General features: G+C 35.8%; 2 protein-coding genes across 4 annotated transcripts; one reads left to right on the forward strand and one right to left on the reverse strand.

Annotated features, from left to right (window-relative positions):
- The first annotated feature begins 4435 nt into the window (after window positions 1-4435).
- Window positions 4436-7730, forward strand: DAN1 (Alba DNA/RNA-binding protein). Of its 3 annotated transcripts, XM_020664482.2 has the most exons (6): window positions 4436-4516; window positions 4598-4755; window positions 5342-5390; window positions 6976-7038; window positions 7128-7192; window positions 7367-7730. In XM_020664482.2, exons 2-6 carry the CDS (start codon window positions 4633-4635, stop codon window positions 7460-7462), a joined length of 396 nt encoding a protein of 131 aa, XP_020520141.1. In that variant the 5' UTR covers window positions 4436-4516; window positions 4598-4632; the 3' UTR covers window positions 7463-7730. The 3 variants fall into 3 exon arrangements, with proteins under 3 accessions (XP_020520141.1, XP_020520142.1, XP_020520143.1); XM_020664483.2 differs by lacking the exon at window positions 6976-7038 and having other exon boundaries at window positions 7107-7192; XM_020664484.2 differs by lacking the exon at window positions 6976-7038.
- Window positions 7731-13471: 5741 nt separating this feature from the next.
- Window positions 13472-20693, reverse strand: UAH (ureidoglycolate amidohydrolase). Its single transcript, XM_020664583.2, has 12 exons — window positions 20366-20693; window positions 19827-19912; window positions 19559-19633; window positions 19206-19334; window positions 18385-18471; window positions 17786-17988; window positions 17618-17680; window positions 17210-17290; window positions 16702-16764; window positions 15980-16220; window positions 14876-14916; window positions 13472-13749 (listed from the first exon to the last, which is right to left on the reverse strand). Exons 1-12 carry the CDS (start codon window positions 20549-20551, stop codon window positions 13652-13654), a joined length of 1353 nt encoding a protein of 450 aa, XP_020520242.1. The 5' UTR covers window positions 20552-20693; the 3' UTR covers window positions 13472-13651.
- Window positions 20694-21667: the final 974 nt, after the last annotated feature.

Consider the following 21667-nt stretch of genomic DNA (forward strand, 5'->3'; position numbering starts at 1 on the left):
AGGAACTTAAGATTTTGTAGGTCTCTACCGGTAAGCTTAATATTATGTTGATATACCTTGCTGTGCATTAACAGAAAAAACTTGAAAATCCGTTGTTTCTAATGCCAGCCAACAAACTTCAGATTCTCAAAATCATAAGGTTTTTAATGGATCTTGTTCCTTGTGCATCAATCGAAAAACTTTGAGTTTTCAAAATCTCAAGTATGTTTGGCCCTCAAACGCACCTACAATAAGGACCAAGCTTTATTAAGCTTCAGATCTAAATTACGGATCTTCAAGATCCAAAATATTGACATTCCGATCAACAAAAAAAAGGTTATGAGCGTAATAACATATAAAAAATTGATTTTGTTTAGATAATGGCACTTTGGGAGGGTATGTGAGTAAATTACTCAAAATAAAGAATAATGGTTCATCCCCATTGTTTCTCTTGTATAACAGATGGTGTATGCTCCCATGTTGGACGGTATTCCATACATGATGGTCACATGTATACATAACCTGCTTTTCCTAACATGGCATCACAAATTGCTAACTTTTTGACTTGTTGTGGACTATAGAGAATTCGTAGTTTGTACTCTATTACAAGGTTTTTAAATCGTTGATCTAGATTGGAACCAACCGATCCAAATAAGGAATCGACGGGGATAAACCAGTTCTTGTGAAATATCAGGACCAGGTTGTGAACCCCACGAAACGGCTGGTACGGTTGCTTTTGTTAGAAAACGTGTCAGAACTGGCTTGGCTATTTTTTCCAATTTTTGTTAATTTTTTTTTAATGATCGATTCAAGAAATTAGATTGCTGATCCATCAAATTGAATAAAAAATCTGGATGCCCTAGCCAGGTCACCAGATCTATTTTTTAAAACCTTGCCCTACTCAGAGCAATGTGAATCGTGGGGTTTGTTTTAGCTGGGGATGAGACCACATATAACCATAGTGTGTGTAGGGTCTAAAGTTGGGCATCCACCGTTAGTTCTCATCAATAGGCAGAGCAGATCAATCACATCCAGGTGAATGGCCGTAATTGGGAATCATGCGTGATATCCACCGTTCATAATTCACAAAGGACGGCAGATGCCTTGTCAGTCGTGCATGGTACTTTTTTGTGATTCGAAGAAAGACGGGGTATGCAACGAAAGGGTTAGTTTAATGTCTTAGGGTCTCACTGCAATTGCCTTCGATAAATACATTTTATTTTTATTTTATCATGATAAGTCGTACTCCATATAAAATATTTTTGACAACATCACTTTATTGTGATGTTTTGAGACATCTCATTTATATCACGATTTTTTTTAATAATAAAATGTATGAATTTGGCATAAAAAAAATCAGTAATTTGAATATAAAAAGAAACATCTTACTTAGATGCAAGTAAATCTAATAAGTTACATACTAAGCAATAACATGCTAAAGAGATTGGGTTGTGTTAAGTAGATAGCCAACATAAAATTTTATCAAAACTTATCATGAACGACCTCAATTAATTGAAAAAAGACTATGATGATGATGACTGAGCAATAACCAAAGCACAAAGAGTCGATAGTAAATATGTTAGTGAAAGCTAGCAAGATGGATAGCATTCTACTTACACATTAGCAACTATTGTCTAACTTTGACATTTATAGATTTTAGAACATGTAAATGTTTTTACTTATCTATTTTATATTCATATCTCAATGCAATTAAATTTATGTAAACAATTTATTATTTAATATATTGAAGTCTCAATAATTGTATGATAAATTCTCAATAAGAAACATTATTGCAATAACATGTAAGAAAAAAAACTCTAATATCCCAAGGTAATTGTCACCAAGCTTACGATTATGTATTTTCGGATCCACAAGAGCATGGTCTACGCATTCCTTTCTGGATCCTTTTGGCTTTTGATTAATATCGGGATAGTAAAGAGGGTATGGTTTGTATAGGACATCGACCTTAAACAATTAAAGTAAGGCGCACCTCTAAATTGCGTCTAAAGATGCAATTTTGGCATCGAGAACCATTGTGATGGTCTAAAATTTTATTTCAAAACTGATTATGAAATTCAAAGCTCCAAAGATAATGTAGATCGAGCATATCTATAAACACTTAAAAATCTTGAAAATAGAAAGTCTAAATAATGTGTTACAAGTACACTATGTCCAAGATTTGAATCCTTCGTTTTTTAATGTCTATGTATCCCAAGGTCAAGATGGTCAAACTGATAGATTTCTAGCATTAGGACAACATTTTTAATCAATTCTTGATGTGCGCCTAACTTCAATGATATAAGTTTTGCAAGTTTTATAAAGTTTTACTTTTATAAATGTGAGTTTGTAAAATTTAATCTTATTTAGAACAAATAGTTTATTGATGAGATTATATATTATAAAATCAGTTTATCTTTGATACAAGGTGGTCACAATTACCAGTAGCATCTAGATATGAAATCTGAAAGTTTTGATATATCACAAAATTCAAAAAAGTTATTTTAAAACTTCAAGTATAGTCACTCAAATAAATATAACCACCCAATTTTTTATTTAATAATTAAGATTATTTGTGACCTCTATGAAAATCCAAATAAAAACTTATACCTAATGGGGTAAATGCCATTTCCAGATGTCCTTCAGAAGAGAGTGGTTGCATCTAAACCTGTCATGGAATAATAAAGCATACCCAAATTTCATTGACAAATTGCCACTTATTTCCAAATCCCAAACAACCGTATCTTTTGCATTATGTGAAAGATAAAAATCATCCAATGTCTTGAGTATATCAATATATTGGTTCACCGCAATATTAGGAATACGGCCATAGAGACAATTAATATTCCAAAGCACAGATAACCCTTCTTTAAGACCCATCTCATTAACCTCAGCCGTAGGAGATGAATCTGAAGCCCATTTTGAATGCCAAAACAATATTGAATCTCCTTTCCAACTACCCATCGTGAATAAGAGAGAATAAAACAGCGCATATAAGAGATTGCTCTCCATATATAAGATTGTTCTTCCTTTTGTCCACGTGAAATAATAAGATTACAAGGGCCTTGAAGTACATCCAGCCACAAACACTTTTCATTTTGCATTGTTCTCCACCACCATTATGCAAACAGAGCTTGATTTAAATATTTTAATTTCCTAATTCCCAATCCCCCTTCAATTTTTGGAGTGCATACTCTATCCCAACATACCAGATGGTATTTCTCCACATCTTTATCAAAGCCCCATAAAGAAGTTCCTCATTAATTTCTTCACTTGTTTAATACCATCACCTAACATATTTAATAAAGACATCAGGAAAGATAGGCAGATTAGATAGGGATGACTTTATCAACTCTACCTCCAAGAGATAAGTGTTTTGATTTCCAAATGTCTAACTTCTGATTTGTCCTTTTGATAATTGGATCCCATACATCCTTTAGTTGCCTGTGATTAGATAAAGGCATTCCCAAATATGTAATTGGAAAGTATTCCAGTTTACACTTCAAAATCTCAACAGGATAATTTATCACTATATTTTGGCATCCCACACTAATTATTGAGGTTTTCTCAAAATTTACTTTGGGGCCCAAAGCAAATTCGCAACATCTGAGGAACCTTCTAATAATGATTATCTAATCAACATCTGCCCCACAAAACAATATGGTGTCATCGGCATATTGTAAATGAGAAATAGTAGGCCTCATATTATTAATTCAAAATCCAGAAAAACCGCAACAAAGAACTACATTATTTACCATCAAACTACAGGCCTCGTCAACCAGAGTGAATAAGAAATGGGAGAGAGGATCCCCTTGTCTAATTCCTCTTGTGGCTTTAAAGAAGCCTTTGGAACTACCATTCACCAGAATTTAAAAGTGAGCCGATGAAAGAAACCCATTTCCTCCGATTCAAATCAAAACCCATTATGTACAATATTTTATCAAGAATACCCTATTTCACTCTATCATAAGCTTTTTTTCATATAACAATAGGAAGAACACTTTTTAATCTTTCTTGCAAGATGCACTATTTCCAAAACTTGAAATCTATTTTTTTCTCATGGCTATACATCTTGAGGTCGAAATGATCGATTTGAAGAATTTTGGGCATGGAAAAAAAACCTCTTCTAGTGAATTTTTGAGGTGTGCCTTAATTTGATTGTATATAAACTCTTTCCCTCACCAAAAAGTGGACATTTGTGAATTGTAACAAGATGCGGGCGCCCTCGCTCTCTCTATAGAATTGTGGTAAGAGATGTCTCTGTAGCCTAGCCGCACAACTCACTCTAGCCGCACACTCAGAAACGGCCTCGACATATTCACCTCTGAACACTTTGGCCTCATGGTCTCGAAGACCAATAAAACGGACTAATAAATTCGAATAACCACCCAAACAGCCCCATCACACGTGTCGACTCTTCAACGTGGCAGAAGTCCCGCCAAAACCTATATATAAATCTTGTGCACGCCCCCTTCTCGCCATTGTGTCCTATCACTTTTTTTCCCGCCCTCACTCCACAGACCATAACCCTAACGCTAAAGTTAGTTGCAGGCCTTCTTCTTCTTGCTTGGATTCTTCTCTTTTCTCGCTTTGATTCTGATTCTTGTTCTTGTTGTGCCAGGATTTCGTCTTCTCTGCTGTTGTTCCTTGGGAGAAATGGCGGGTGGTGGTGCAGTTCCTGCTTCAGCTGCAAAGCGTGAGTCCAATTGCGACAACCGAAGGAACCAGATTACGGTTGCCCGCAACAAGCCCATCTTATTCTATGTCGACGTGGCTAAGGTTAGTTTAAGTGGCGCTTTCTAGGGCTTAGATTCTCTAGGGTTTCCTGTTTCTTTTTTGATTGCTTGGTTGGTTTCCGGCAGTTAAGCTGCGTCGTTTTGATTCTTGAGTTTGGGATGTAATTGCTCTGTTCGTTTTCAACCGGGCCAATTTCTTTCAAGTTGAGGTCAAGGGTTTAGATTTTCTCTGTTTTTCGGTTTTGGTTCATTTGCCTGTTGGCTTTTTAGTCGGAGAATTGACCTGCTTTCGTTTTATAATCTCTTGCGCTGTTCTTTAAGAAATGGGCCAATTCGTTTGCATTTGTTATATGGGATTCAGATTTCTATGTCTTTTGGTTTTGATTTAATTGCCAGAGTTTTCTTGTAGTTGAATGGCTCTGATTCAGCCTTGGCATCTTTTTGCTGTGTTCTTTTTCAATCTGTTCAATTTTTTTCCACTTTATGCTTAATCTTTAAATTTCAAGGTTTTTAAGTTCTTCTATGGTTACTCAATGGCTTTTTTGTTGATGAGTTCTTGATTGTGTCTCAAATTGTATTGCCCTGTTCTTGATTTACATGGCACTGATTTTGCTTTGAATCGGTTGCAGAGGCGCTTGAAACACAATGATGAAGTTGTTATCTCTGGCCTTGGAACTGGTATGGTCTTGTACTGAATCAGTCATTGTTTGCATTTTCCTGTGTTTTCTAAGCTTGGTACCTGCATGAATGGATTCTTATGCAAAACTTTTATATTTTTTTTTATAGTTGTCCCAAATCGAAAGAATCAGTGCTTCATCATGCAGAATCATGTGCAATATTGAATGTTCTTTTATGCCTACGTTTTTATTTCTCTTAATCTGATTTTGTTTCTTGGTTCCATCTGATACATTGTTTTTGTATATTTTTCTTTTTAATCGGAGACTTTTTGTTTTTTTTTATTCTTGTGCATCACATCTCATTCATAACCATGTTCTGTTACCCACTTTGTTTCTTTACCATACATGAAAGAATTTTCCAGCTATACATGTTTTTGTAAGAGAAAGATTGACCTATTTATCTCACTACACAATTTAGGTTCATAGGAGGCATGATAAGGTCTCCTTTGTGTTTCCAACCATGAATAGTTTCGACATTTGCTTCCAGTGGATAGGTCCCCCACGTTTTTAACTTGCAATCATTTGTTGAGAGCTAAAAACTCCAAAGAACTCAGCAAGAACACACTCCAAATTCTCACAAGTATAAACTACGTCTCGCTGAATCCACGCCAGTCGCGTGCTCGCTCGCTCGCTAGAGCGAGAGAGAGAGAGAGAGAGAGAGAGAGAGAGACTCTACACTTAGAATTTATTTTGACAAAAGTATGCTTTTGGGTGATTGCCAAGCTATGCGTTGTATTTGCTTGCATCAATAAACATCAGCCATGATGTACCCCTGTGTATTAGTCAGGGTGGGTTGGTGGGTGGGGGTGTGGGTGTGTGTGGGTGGGTGTGGGTGTATGTGTGTGTGTGTGAGAGAGAGAGGTCTCCACACTATTAGCATATATTTTGTTAAAGCATGCTTTTGGGTGAATGCCAAGCTATGCATTGTATTGCATCAACAGCCATCAGCCATGATGCACCGCTGTGTATTAGTCAGGGACCGGCATATTTTATGTGAGCTGTTTTTTATGGGAAATCTTTCCTTTGTTGGAAGAGATTGTATCACTGACTGGCTTCTCAGTTATTTTTACTGATATCAGTTCCCTTTAGTTGCTTAAACTTCTGATTTTGGATTTAAATAATTATATCAGAGTCATCTTGAGAACAATTAACAGTGACTTTAATCAAAGAAAAACCCGTGATTGAGTTTCTTTACTGATTGGTGTGCATTTCCCCTATCATGTTGTTAGATATAGTGAGCATGCTTCATAGGCAGTAGTTCACTGTTGTTCTACTGAAAATGTTACCCAGCACCATATTGCTTAGTAAAGAACTGTCAATTTTGCTTAGGTTGCCCATCATTAAAGCCATGCTGGATGTTTAATGGAGGCTAAGAGATCTTTCTGAAGAGTGAAAGCCTGAATTCCCTTTCAGTTGGCAGTGAATGCATGTATAGAATCATCAATGGTGTCATAAATGATGTTCATGTGAAATCAGAGGCTTAAAAATGGCCATTTATTTCATTATTCCGAAATTTCTGAATACCTTATTGCTGTTTACTTGCGGTATAATGTGGTAATCATTATAATTCCATTTGGAATATGCAGCTATTACTTCAGTTGTGATGATTTCCGAGATTCTGACAAACAATGGCTTTGCATTTCAGAAGAGTATTCATTTCTCTCTCTCTCACACACACACACTGAAATATCAACTGATTAGCTCTCTGATGCGTAAGGAATGCCCCTGCTTTCCACAGAAATCTTGACATCACGTATTAGCATGATAGATGGAAACACGGGCCGTGTTATTCAGAAAGCCAGAGTGAGTGCAGATTTCCTAAAGAAATTTATTCCCTGAATTAGTCTCTCTCTCTCTCTCACACACACACACACAGCTAGCACCGATTTTGAACATTTGAGGCCTTCAGCTTGTATGGTTTCTAGGCTTAACAGTGTTTGACTGCCTTCTTTTTGTGGGTTTTATCTGCTTTCACAGATGGAGGTGGTGTTGGGCAAGACTGAGAATTTCAATCAAGTGCTCGGTCAGGGTTCTGCTTCCCCAGAGTCACCGGAGGCCTATGAAAATGAATGAATTGGATGCGGATGGATGGGTTTCATGATTGGTGTTGTGGGCACACATGGATTCAGTGCTTTCGATGATCAGAGTTGGAGAGGGATCAGTCTTTAGTTGAGCATTCTTGTTAGATGGTCACTCTGATTTGGGGGCTTTGTTTTGTCTTCTTTTCACTAATATTGACTGAAGTCAGAGAGCTGAGATGAGGCTTCGCATTGAGTTGAGGATTTGACTGAATACCTGTTGCTTTTACAGTTGGGAAATGCAAGTGTAAAAATTCGTCGGCCATCTCTCTCTCACACACATTCTGTTTTAAATAAGCGAAAGAAAAGCCCCTGTGGAGAACATGATTGTCATAGTTGGGGCCAATTCGAATAACCATCTTCAAACCGACCCTAATCCCCTCTCTCTCTCTCTATCTCTCTTCTCTCTCTTTGTAGCATGCAATATTCAGGAACTCGGCCCTGCCCAAGCAGAGTAACTCAGATGGGACCGAGTTAAAAACAAGTTGTTAAAATAAAATAAGGGATTGTCTATAAAGACGCTGTTTATCTTTTATTTATGGAAGTCACAATCATTACATGTGAATGTTGATGGCTTGGGGTGAGTTACAAAGTCCGAGAATTTTGTTTTTGAAACTTTGTGTCTATTCAATAATATTCTTACGACCACCCATTTTGAAATTTAAGGGACAAGAATGATGGTGACTTCCATGCATAAAAAAATAAATGGTATTTTTATAGACAATCCTATAAAATAAAATCAAAGCAAATTAAAGACATTTAAAAGCCCAAATAAGATGGGAAACAAATTTCAAAAAAATTTCAAAAAAACAAAAACAAAGTTTTGCCAAATTACTTATGAGATATTAACAATCTAACATTTTATCCCTATCTTTTGATTTAATTTTAAAATACTGATAACGATAATATTGACCTGGAATTATTCTAAAACGGTATATTGTTGAAGGGTGTGGTTTGTATAAGATTGCAAGCATATATTGCAACTGCCTTATTTTTAAATCTTGAAATCTCTGATTTTCACTATATATATATATACATCTCAAGGTTGAGATGAAGAATCGGATGCTTTTCCAACATCAAAATAACATTTTTTGAAAGATCTTGGAGGTGCACATTAATTCTATATTTTAATTTGTCAACTTTATATAAAAAAAAATTCCACTATCAAATAGATTATTATTTTTTGGGTATTTTCATAAATTTTTGGAGAAAATTGATTTATAGTTCGAAACATTTTAAAAAAATCCATTAAAAAAAGAGATTATAAAAATACGAAACGCTCACAAAACATCATAATAAATATTAGAATTACAAGTGGAAATATTGATTTTAGCATTGAATATAATTTTTATTAATTTTTTTATATATTGCTTTATTTAAGTACTCACTCGACAATAGCCGAGTCCAAATACCTCGGACGACAACCTAAACACTAGTGGCAAGTTTTGCGACATGGGCTGGTCATTCTTGCAAGTGTGCGCACATCCCGGTAAGTTTTGAAAAATGTCAAACAGAGATAATTGGCAGAGGAAAACTTGGGAAAAAACAACAGCATTAGCATTAGCATGGGCGCGGTACAAAGAGATGGGATCTAGTTCAGCTCGGTTTAAAATCAGCGTTGGAAAGAACGGGTCGGCACGAATAATCAGTCATGGCCTGAGCCGATTAGTCGGACCAACTCCGACGTAATCGGCTGATTAGTGCTGAGTTTTATATTGAAAACAATGAAGGTAAAAAATCTCAAAAAAATTATAAGAAGATTATAACAATGTTTAAATTTTACATATATTGTCTTTTTTTATAGTCACATAAAATAAGTGAAACAAAAATATATTATAGGCATAATTTTTGACAAAAATTTTAGGCGGTGAACTATAATTGAAGGAGACTACATATCGCACAATAATAAAAAAATACTGTTAAAAAATAGTAAGATCAATGATTGAGGCATATACCCCCAACCCAAGAGAGAGAGTGGTTGGGGCTGGCCCTTGCCCCAACCCAAGAGAGAGAGTGATGGGGGCAGGCCCCTACCCCAACAGAGCAGAGCGAAAGAGAGGTTGGTGCGAGCCCTGCCCCAACACAGAGAAAGAGGTTGGGCACATAGACCCGAGAGAGAGACGTTGGGCAACATTACCCCAACCCAAGAGAGAAAGAGAGAGATTGGGGTATAGAGAGACTCATTGTGCGGAGAGAGAGAGAGATAGATGGTATGATGCTGGAATGCACAAAGCTTTGGGGTCTGATTGAGCCCCCTACAACACAAAAGTCAATTTTATAGACGTCCCCAAGGGCATAAAAATCTTATCTATATGATGAATATTCTCTTCACATCTCTTTTCAATATTAGGAAGAGAAAAAACCTCAATAATAGAACTCAAACACTTAAACAAGACAGTAGAAATCTACAAAACAAGTAAAAATCCACAAAGTACTATATTCGACCGGCAAAAAGCTCTTTACATGTTTGCTCTACAACAGTATAAAAATCTACCTGTTTTTTCAATAAATCGCTTATTAGTGTGCAAATTGACCAAATTAGTGCTTACTAGTGTGTAAATTGATCAATTGGTACAATAAATGGTCCGATTAGTTAATGCCACGATACATGGCTTCTGGAATCGACCCTACTTAGGCTCGGCCAATGCCCAATTTCGAGTTAGTCAGTCGATTTTAAAAACGTCAGCCGACTTTTCAAACATTGTTTAAAAATCATTTGTGAAATTTTTTTTGTCTTGGACTAAATAACCGTAAAGCGAGGAGAACAAAGATTTGCAGCAAGTTTATTAGAGGTGAAATAAGGAGCATTTTAAGAAGGAAAATTGTTTCACGTGGGTTGGACTACATTTCTACAATATGTCGTCTAAAGGTATAAAGCATTCATCTTAAAAATAGATTTAAATAGGTGGTCCATCTAAAAACAATTGTAACTAACGGTCTAAATGTTTTCATAATATAACTATTATTTATACGCTTAAAAAAAAAAAAAACAATAGTCATGATCTCCATGTTAAAGATTATATATTATTTAAAAATTAGAATCAAATTATATTTAAAAGATATTACCAAGCCCGCACTTCTACAATATGTGGGCATGTAAACCACGCCCTTCTTAAGAGAGGGAAAAAATTATATAGAGCCAAGGCTCTAAACAATCAAATTTGAGCCGATCTCAAAAATTTCACTAGAAGAGTTGTTTTGATGCCCAAATATCCTCAAATTGCTCATCTCGACATCAAAATGCATAAACATGAGAAAAAAATGGATTTCAAGTTTTAGAAATAGTGTATTTTGTAACGCATTTTTTGACCGTCAATTTTCAAGATTTTCAAGTTTCATATATCTATCGATCTACACTATTTTTTAAGCTTTAAACTTTATAAATAAAAATAAAAATATATTTTAAAGCTATCACAAAGATTTTCGGTATTGAAACCACATTTATCAAAGTAGACTCTAATTTGATTGGTAGAGCCTAGGCTCCATTCAAACCGCACCCTTTAAGAAATCCCCACCATATTTGTTATCGGATGGCACAATGACAAAAGAGGCTGAGCTATTTCCAACTTCCAAAAGTTTCTTTGAACGTTATATATGGATTCTCGTCTCTCTTTAAGATTTCCTAAAAATCAGTCTTTTTAGCTATTTTCTAGATTATTAAGGTAAGTGGTATTTGGCTTAACAAGTACAGCAGTAAGTCAGTAACCCGCTTTTAGAGAGAGAGAGAGAGAGAGAGATGTGTTCACCTGCTTAATGACTCTTTACGTTATTAATAACCATTCCCCGTCTTGACGTAAAGTAAGGCCTGATTAATTTCATTTGACTGCGTGTGTGTTTTTGGAGAGAGATGAACTGAATTCTGCTCTTCTGTTCACGCATGGGCGCAGGGACGTGTTTGTCCATATCTTGTGAGGTTTTCTTTATGGATGCAGTTTGTATAAGGTTAAGGCTTACTTATCTAGCTAAAAACAAAATAGACAAGAGTACCAACCATAATACAAGAAATAAAACATGAAACACACATGCCACAACAATACAAGTTTATATCGTTCACCCCATAAGGTCTACATCTACGGACATGACAAATTGAAATACATTATGTTAATATTATGCCAATAAAAATTACATTATAGATTTTGGGACTCAGTGTTATCTCTTTAACCAAACCTAATCGAGCAAACCCTTTTAGACTCATTCTCTTGATTGGCATTGCCCACCATCTCCTATCTCTATTCCACAACCACACCACCGTCTAGGAAGAGACTCATCTCAATTCTACAGTTAAACACTGTTTAAGAACAACCGAGAATTTTTCTCACTAAAAAGAAAAACCACTTAAAATCTCTATTGAAACTGCTTCTCTACAAAAAATTAGCCTCTCACTACATAAAAGGCACCATCACAGCATTTCTCTTTACAGAAAAAACTCTATTCTATTTAAGTGGAGGCATTGCATTTCATGCACAAGAGGTATGCTTCCCTCTCTAAACGAAGACACCTCTCTCATATGGTAATCCAAATATAGTAAACATATTCTTTTCTCTCTTATATTTATATATGGAAAAGGATGAGGTAGGCCGGCTCGCCTACCGTGTTGAAATAGGCCCAACAGCCAGGATTTTGAAGGCGGTCATCTACGACTGTAGTGGAAGCTTGAGAAATTCATGGTTTTGAATAGGTAAACCTAACAACTAACAAAACTGGCATCAAGATTCCTCTCTCTAAACCCATCCATCTCTCTTTCTCACTTCGTCTCTCTCTAAACCCGCTGCCGTATCTCTCTGAACCTATCAGTATCTCTCTTGTCCTCACTTTGTCACTCTCTCTTTCTAACCCTCCGCCATACCACCTACCCATCCACAACAAATATTCCCACTCATCTCATGCGTATCCACATCTTGCTCTTCCTCACTTTGCCTCTCTCTCTATCCAAGCCTCCGCAAATAGTCTCTCTCTGCCACACTCACAAATAACAATTAATTTTCTATGACGATGGGTGCACCACATGCAGAGGGTTAGATAGAGATAGAGAGATGAAGTGAGGAAGAAAGAGAGTTGTGGATAGGTTTAAGATGGGTAGGAATTTTTGTTGCAGATGAATAGGAGATATGGCATAGGGTTGGAGAGAGAGAAATGAAGTATGGAAGAGAGAGACAAATGGGTTTATAGAGATTTGATAGACGGTTTAGAGAGAGAGGAATCTTGATGTCAGTTTTGTCAATTGTTAGGTTTACATTTTCAAAACCACGAATTTCTCAAGCTTCCACCACAGTTGTGGATGGCCTCCTACAAAATCCTGACTGTTGAGCCTATTTCAACACGGAAGGCGAGCCGACCTACTCCATCATTTCCCTTTATATATCATTAGAAATCCCCAATAAATAGGAAAATTCCCATTGATATACATTCTAAAAGACCAAGAGATATATCCAATTGTCCTAATCTTTTTGGATTTCTATTTTCTTCCGTATCAATTTCAATATCAATCAACTCATCCATATCAATTTCAATATCAATCACAATCCCACATAATATGAGATTTCCTTATTTTGAGTGATTTTGGATAACACCATATCCAACATATTTTCTCTGGCTCTGTAATTTTACACCCCCTCATACCATTAGATGTGAAAAGCCACAGCTGGATCATCTCATTCCTCCACTCAAAATCTGCCAAAAAATTAACGGACTTCTAGCATAGGAATGAAACACTCCAGCCACGAAGAATGACACATTCCAGCCACCACTTTTCACATCTAATGGCTTGGAAGGCTGTGGAGCTTTTATCCAATAATTGACTGTGCTCATTGTACATAGTCCCTGACTCATTATGTAGGATCATGTGCAAGTGATAAAGTGAGCGGATGTATCTGTTTGTAGACGATACACTATCCGACAATACAAGGAGCATGCCTCTTTACACAAGATGCACTATACATAACCTCAGAATTATCCGCAAACCATGCACACAATTATGACCAGATGAGTAAGTGGGCCGCTGGTGTGTGTGTGAGAGAGAGTACCCCAGTAATCTTTGACTATATATGGGCAAAGATAATATACAAACCCATAAAAAGCTGCCAATTATTGAACAATCTACAAATAATGTACTAGTATTCATATACGTTGAAAATGTGAAGTATTTCACTACTACTGTCTACTGGCAAGGTGACGACAATTCATCTTAGCTTAGAGACAACTTGGAGAGGGTTAAAGCCAATACCTTCACCCCATTTGCTATGTCATCGATGGCGGCATACTCTTCAGGCGTATGGCTGTAACCTGCAAAACCACAAAAGATTGAGAAATCACACTGTAGTGCCAACAAACACCAATTCATTATATCCATCTCTCAACATACATTATACCACCCTTGGAGCTTTTAAAACAGCTTCCACTAAAGAAATCTAGCACTAAATTTGAACATGGTTTCAGAACTGTCCTAGAAGTAATGAATTCCATCCTGAAAATGGGAGGGTGGGTGGAGGTAAGCTGTAACAGTCCTCTAGTGCAACTGCTAATTGTCCATGGGCAGGAGAGTTTTTGTCATTTGCCTGGGGAAAATGCAAAGAGGCTCCTCAGGTACGTGCTCAAGTCAACTGTTACCGCACAACATTTGTAACAATCCAACCAAAATTCTCTTACACAGAGGGATATTTTGCATTTTTTCCATAGCAAATGACAAAATATTGTGTTGGCCAAAAGTGAGCTCGAGGACAGGTGTAATGTTGCAAGAGTTGCACAATAACTTGCCTCTCTATGGAATTCAAAAATGTCATATGCCTTCTAATGTACGCAAACAATCACCACTTGGTCAAAAACTTTCAATTCAACAAATAATCCAAAAGAAAAATTTGAAGTAAAAGAATACTAAAATATCCAAACCAAAATAATGTCAATGAAAATATTGCATAAAGTAATGCCTATTTTTCAAGTGGTTAGGCTTTATACAGAGATTAAAACAGGTAAGTTAGGTTGGAATTTGGACCCCTAATGCTAATCCAATGTATACAACCGCAAGTTGAATCTATGGTGATCGCAGCAAGGTGCATTCCTGGAGATGAGATTTGGTTTAAAAGAAATGAAGCAATTAAATTAAAAAGAAATCCAGGTGATAAATGCGTTCGCTCAGAAACTCCTTGGAAAATTTACTTTTTGAAGCCATAGTTTTCTTTAAAATCAATTGTAAGATCTTTTTTTTTTTCTTTTTCCTTTTTTTTGTGGAGGTTTTTTTTTTTGCAGGGGTTGGGGGAGGTTGGGTGGGAGGAAGATAAGCATGGAATTCAAACCTAGTATGTAGGACCTTATTGAAAGTGCATGGCAACAATCAGAGACCACATGAATACTAGAAATGAGAATCTTGAAAATGAAACTAAATAATATAAAACGAAAAAGGAGTAATCCAAACCTTTATAACAAGGAATGAAGATCATGCCCATTGGAGATATTCTGCACAAAAACATAATCATGAATTCAACCAAGGAAAAATACACCATTCTACAAAAATAAATTTCAACAAGAAAAATAAATACTCATTTTCCATAGATTTCATATCTCTACATATTACTTGGCTTAATATTCTATCAGTGATAAATAAAATATGAAGTACCACAAAGGCACTAGAATCTATTGGTAGTTAATAAAATATGAAGTACCGCAAAGGCACTAGATGCTTGTAATAGACATGATTTCTTATAGGACAAAAGACAACAATGCAATAATTCAATAGCAACATTTTCTTCTTTTAATAATTAAAATCTATTACCAATACTACATATAAGAATCTTTCAGTGTGCCAGTTCCTACTAAAATATCATGACAGTACATGGAACACTTCTTATATTGTATAGAAAATTCATTACGTCTAACCAGTTGAAATACAAGGAAAGTACCCGGGCCCACAGAATTTTCAAATAATTGCATGTCCTCAGTCTAGAGTTCAAGGCCCATGACTGGAAGACTGACCAAGACCAATTTAAAAAGGGACTTACTGATAAATGAAGGAAAGACATGTCTCTTTTTATTTCATTTTATATTTTTATTTTTTTGCAGGTTCATGGATGTTTTTGTGTCCCTATTTGACAAGAGGGATAGAAAAGTCTGTCAAACATGAATACAGGGGTGGACCAAGCAGGACTATTTTCTATGAATAAATGGTTGGAGGGAAAAAGATGGCCATGTTCCCAAAATTTGGTCCCTCCATACATGCCCCAAAATACCTTCATTGTCTAGTCTTTCAAATGATAGACCATTGTAAAATAGTGGTCTCAACAATGTCTGGTCCAGGTACTCTCCTGATATTTCCAAGTTTCTGAGGCACCTGATGGATATGCAGGTTTTCCATGCACTGTCCTAGTATTTCCCCAAATCCTCAAATTTAATGTATTTGAAAACTTCCTGCCAGATGACTATTGAATAAAATAAAATAAAATAAAAAATCAATAATTAGCAACAAATATTGGGAGGAAATAATACGAACATTCAATCATTTATTGAAGGAATCATTATATACCTAGCCATAAACAATGAATCGTGGTAGGCCCTGCTGATCATCCGTTTGTAATTCAAATTCAATTGTTCCGATGCATTTGCCATAGCTTTAATAATGGATTCATCAGACTGTGCTGGAGGATCTTGATTTACTACGTTGAACTCAGATAGAACAACTCCCCGTTTTGTAGCTATGTCCATAGCCGATTGACGAATTTTGTTGACCACAATATTTCTCCTCTTTTCATCAATGTCACGTGCATCTGTTAAGGGAAATATTATATCACTTTTAGCAGATATTAGAGAGCAAATATGTAATTATTCATGTGCCATGCTTTACCATCAATATACATGAAACGGAAAAATTAGAAAGAAGGATTGCAGATGTCATTGAATGACGGGAGAAAATACAGCTATTTAATCAAGATAACACAAATAAAGAAGATGATACGCCTATCAAAATACTAACATAGGCAAACATATCTACAAAATGGGGCTACATAAAAAATAAGGGGAATCTATCAAAATAACCATGAGAGATGAACTATTTAAGACCTTAACCATGTAGTTTAATTAAATTTCAAAATACCCGTCAAAAGACACATGATCATTAGCTCAAATAGTGACAAATGTGTAAAATGTTAAATAGTGGATCTCTCGTGGGTATTTTGATAGGTTTCCCTAAAAATAAATAAACAAAGAAAATCTACCAAAACATTTTGAAAAAGAATAAATAAAACCTACCAATTTCTACATGTGATTTGCTGGGGATGCTATTAACCGCTCCTGGATGTAACTCTATGATGCCTGGCATTAAAAAATAAAACTTATGAATAGCAGATCGAAATTACTCCCAATATCACATGAACAAGAGGACTCACTATGATTGAAAAATTCCATCAAAATAACATAATAATTTACACTCAACCAGTAGATCGAAATTACTCCCAATATCAAATGAACAAGGAGCCTCACTATGACTGAAAAATTCCATCAAAATAACATAATAATTTACACTCAACCACCTTCTTGTATCTATTCCCTGGTGTGTTTCTGGAAGCCATTAGAATACACATGGAGATGACAACACAAACCGTATCCTCCAACGAAGCAATAAGCGCAATAAGTATTGGTATACACAAGTGCAACCAAATAAACAAGTACATAGATTTCTTTAAAAAGATAACTATCTGAGTAGATAGCTTCAGAGAAAATTAATTTATTAACTATGCATTAGAAGAAGGCTCCATACCTACAGTGCCAACAGTGTCCAAGGATCCAGATTCTAATACATGTTTCTCGACAGCTAGGGCCAACTCTGCTGCAGCCAAGCCTGCATCATTTCTGTTCACTATGATGAGAGTATAGGGAAGAGTCTTGGCCAATATTTGCTAAAATGAAGTCGAGATTATAAGATGAAGTGCCATTGTTATTCTACTAAAAAATGCATGACACCAAAAAAAATTTCTCACAATTTCAATAGAAAGTAATCATCAAAGAGTGCTGCTGGATAGAGAGAGAGATCCAGAAAATTGAGAACTTCAATAACCACAAACCTAACTGGCTAAAACCCTAGCTAGTAGAAATAAGTGTATGCAGAAGCCATAAAAGTGTATTTACCTAGCAGGCATAAGCACAGCTCCTGCATGACCTCCATTACCTTTAAATTCCACCTTCATGCTAGCAGGAGCAGCAATAGCAGTCACAATAGCAATAGGAACACCTGATTTTCAAAGATCATGCATAAGAAAATGCTTCAAAACCAAAGGGCCTTGAAGAAAACTGGAATACTGGCATCAAAGAGAGAAGTTTGTTCAGAAATTCTTGCCCTCTTCTTCTAGTATAGGACCCTGTTCAATGTGTAGCTCTAAGAAGGCAAAGTAACTTCCTTTCTTTAGAAACACAGTTGAAATGTCTTGCCCATCATTAGCATAACCAGCAAATTTTGCAGCATCAAAAAAAGACATATTCTGACTGTCAAATGTCACTTTAAGAGCCTCTGCCAGAGCTTCACTTCCTGCCATTAAACGACTGAAAAGTGAATTTTTATTAGCGTCTCAAGGCAATTAGAAAAGCACCAAGGCTTTTTACGTTCCATTTCAATGATGGGAAAGTACATTATGATTTATGAACTGTGATATAACCATAGTCAAGTGGGCCATCACCATCCACTGCTGTGGTGGATAAGAGAGAGTGAGACCCACCAGAGGAAGAAATGATCCCAAATGGTGGATACCAATTCTTTATCATCCCCATAACTTAATAGACAGTGTATACGCAAAACAACCATGGGTTTTCAAGAGCCCACTGTATTATATAGCACACTTTCCACCAAGTGATATGAGAAATAGCACTGTGTAAAACGCAATGACTGAAATTGGAAACCGCAAGGGTTTGTTCTACAAGGAAGAAATTTGTAATACAGACCTTCCCAAACAGCTGATACCGAAGCGGGTCGGTTCTTCCGAAGTGAACATTATCACCTCCAATGATCTTTTAGGTTGGAAACCCCATCTGCCAAGTAATTAATGTGAGACATCGTTCAATAAATCCCACGATACCATATTTTGTTTTATCAACTTCATTGTAGTAATAACAAACATAGAAACCTGTTCCAATTAGATTTCAGATTATTTGTTCCTAGAGCTATTCTGAAGTATGTATGTACATGGACAGATGCATGGACATATTTCTGACTAGCACAAGATCATTGAAAAATGGTCACCATTGAGTTCAAAAAAAAAAATGCAACAAGTTATTTTACTCTAATATGGTTAAAAAATGCGGAAAAATATAAAATCTAATCCCTTATCTTCAGTGCGTATCATTTTACATTTCCAACACAACATTAAGTAATACCTAATGCATTTCATTCTACAGATCACAAGGGCATGATAGATTTATTTAAAAACATAAATGTTTTTTCCTGCTTTTACTATCTTCATCTTCCTTTATCCATTTTCTTTTTTGCTTGTTCCATTTTTTCTTTTCTTTCTTGCTCAATTTTTGAAGGTTTGCAACTTATCTTCTTGCAATCAGACAGGTGCTCCTCAACCACTGCTGCCCCAAAGACAGCAAACACCGTACAGTGCATTGTATGTAATTTTCTCTCTTGCCAAGCAACCAAGTAGCGTGCAATCATTGAACACACCCATATATCTATTTTATAGTTATTTTCTCCAGCAATAAAGAGAAAAGTAAAACTACCGTATTTGCGAAATAGAACGAGTTACAAGTATAATATGGACCTTCTTAGCATATTTATTGCCTCCAATGCACCCAAAACTCCAACTACTCCATCATATTTCCCTGAGTAAGGAATGGCATCTATATGAGACCCTGTTGCAACACCTGCAAGCTCGGGTTCAGAACCTTCCCTGCAAAATTCATGAAGTACGAAGATCACAAACCAAAACCATTTTAGTTTTTCTAGAACGAATACTATCACACATCTATTACCAAACTGAAATCACTTTTGAAAATATGCAGCTTGGTCAGATATTGAATGAAATATAAAACATGACTTCCTGATTACTAAGACATTGCATATCAGAATATGAGTAAAAATAGGCCATTCAGTTACAGAACTTTCAGAACTCACCAACGACCAAATATGTTACCGACAGCATCTTCTCTAACAGAGAGTCCACTATGTCTCATAAGATCCTTGATGTACCTAAAATTAGAAAGGTAAAGAAGAGTTCAATCTCAAGGAGTGTATGAAATGCGACATAAAAAGGGCATTTAACATAACTAGTTCCAGATGTCAAGTAGCAATTCAGTTCATGTAATAAAAATGATCAAATAGGATAGATGATCATCAAAAGAAAAATCTATGTATACTTTCAAATAGAGATTAAAAAAGTTACCTTCGAGCTGAAATATCATTCTCGCTATAAAGCACGCGAGTTACAGCCGGGGATGGGGCATCCGAGAATTGTGATAGCTCATCAATCTAAAAAAAAAATGTGGCAACATCCAGTTGAGACAATTGAATGGTTATCAACCTCAAATTTTAAAGCCATTCCAAAAGGTAACACATCAATTATCCATTTACACAATCCAATTGAGCATCATTTCTAAGTAAAAAAAAAAGACCTTAGAAAACACTCCCCTGTTAAGAAACAATATCTTTTTAACAGGAAATAAGGTAACAGTAAACTCTGTATGAATTAAATTGACTTTTACTGTAGGAGTTGATCAGAAGCAGTAGGAAGGAACTTATATCAAAATTCATAGGGATTAAGAAAAACCCAGTGACAAATTGTCAAATGAAGTGAAAGATTCATTTCGAGATTTGAACTGAAAACAACAACTGAAAAGGGAAAACAATTTCTAGAGGTCAAGTACAATATCAAAATGAAAAAGAAAAACAATTGCAACAAGTCTCCCTCATTCTCTCTCTAACCTGGCGTTGCAAGCTTTCTCTGTCTACAAACAGAGGTTGGTGATGGTTTTCACTGCAGGAGGTGGGTTCAGATGGGTAGCCAGAGACGGCCGCCATGGTTTCAGCAATTGGGTCTCCATAGATATGAGCTGCAACTCCAGAGAGGATGAGAGAGAAAACAATGAAACATGGGACTACAGAGGCCATCGCCGGTTTGAGCACTCTCTCTCCTCGCTTAGGCGCCTTCTCCCCTGCGACGCCGAAGAAGCACTTTCTCACGCTGAATCCAACCTTTCTCTTGCTGAGAGAGTAAGGTGCAGCGGGAGATTCCAAGCACCTTCCCTCCACTATGTTAAGCCTTAATTTATTGGAAATAATTATAGATACTCCGTTAATATCTAACTGGGAACCGCACTAATTAGCCAAAATTTTGCAAAACGCATCACTAACTTTAATACTATTATTTTTACATCCACCTCGTAATAAAATAATTATTTTTTATTATAAAAATACACAAAATTACATATACGCTGCTCTTTTATTTTATTTTTGTGAAAGTATATAATGAGATTATTTACTTTTGATACAAAAAAGTCATATTAATTTTGACAATCGATGTGAAACTGGGTGGCTGCAATTATCCTATTGATCAAGCTTAAACTTCAAAATAATTTTTTTTGGACTTTATGACACATTCAAGCTATCAAAATTTACATCAGATGTTTGGGAATAACTGTGACCACCTTTGTATCAAACGTAAATGGTCTCATTATATACAATCCCTAATTTTTTTTCAAAATTACAATGGGCTACTACGGGAGCACAATGTGCATTTGCTTCCTATGTCAAACGCGTTCAATTTTTAGTTTAAAATTTGGTGAACTATATAGTAATTACTCAGGTGATTATTTTTAAATTATAAAATTTGAAATTTGAGTTTTGTGATGCTTAGATTTAGCCTTTCAAATTTAAATTTTTATTCAATATTAGATATCCCTCTGTCAAAACGCGCTGATCTATTCAATCTTGAAGCTTTTTTTTTCTTTTTTTTTTCATACATAGATATTTTATTTTGGGATTTTTTTTCCTCGAGTTCTCGTGGCGCTGGATAGGTGAACACTTGTGGACAAGAAAGAAGAGGCCGCCGAAAATGGACTGAGAGCAAGTGTCAATGTTGTCAGATTTACTTCGGAGTCTTTTTCAATTTGGTGAGAAAAATGAAGCAATTTGGTTCTTCAGCGGATTCGGAAAAGACTTTAGACCTTTTAAAAAAAAAATTAATAATAAAATATTAGATATCTATATATAAAATATATGTGGCAA

Source organism: Amborella trichopoda, chromosome 3 (assembly GCF_054954075.1).
Source record: "Amborella trichopoda isolate Santa Cruz 75 chromosome 3, AtrichopodaSantaCruz75HAP2 v2.0, whole genome shotgun sequence".
Taxonomy (NCBI): domain Eukaryota; kingdom Viridiplantae; phylum Streptophyta; class Magnoliopsida; order Amborellales; family Amborellaceae; genus Amborella; species Amborella trichopoda.

What these genes read in the sequence shown, in the direction of transcription:
- UAH (XM_020664583.2), bottom strand. Translation starts at nt 20,551, where the DNA reads ATGGCCTCTGTAGTCCCATGTTTCATTGTTTTCTCTCTCATCCTCTCT. An exon ending in GGTAACATATTTGGTCGTTG is followed by an intron (nt 19,335 to 19,558) that starts GTGAGTTCTGAA and finishes TGAATTTTGCAG; the next exon opens with GGAAGGTTCTGAACCCGAGC. An exon ending in GCAATAAATATGCTAAGAAG is followed by an intron (nt 18,472 to 19,205) that starts GTCCATATTATA and finishes ATTACTTGGCAG; the next exon opens with ATGGGGTTTCCAACCTAAAA.
- DAN1 (XM_020664482.2), top strand. Translation starts at nt 4,633, where the DNA reads ATGGCGGGTGGTGGTGCAGTTCCTGCTTCAGCTGCAAAGCGTGAGTCC. An exon ending in TCTATGTCGACGTGGCTAAG is followed by an intron (nt 4,756 to 5,341) that starts GTTAGTTTAAGT and finishes AATCGGTTGCAG; the next exon opens with AGGCGCTTGAAACACAATGA. An exon ending in GTGTTATTCAGAAAGCCAGA is followed by an intron (nt 7,193 to 7,366) that starts GTGAGTGCAGAT and finishes CTGCTTTCACAG; the next exon opens with ATGGAGGTGGTGTTGGGCAA.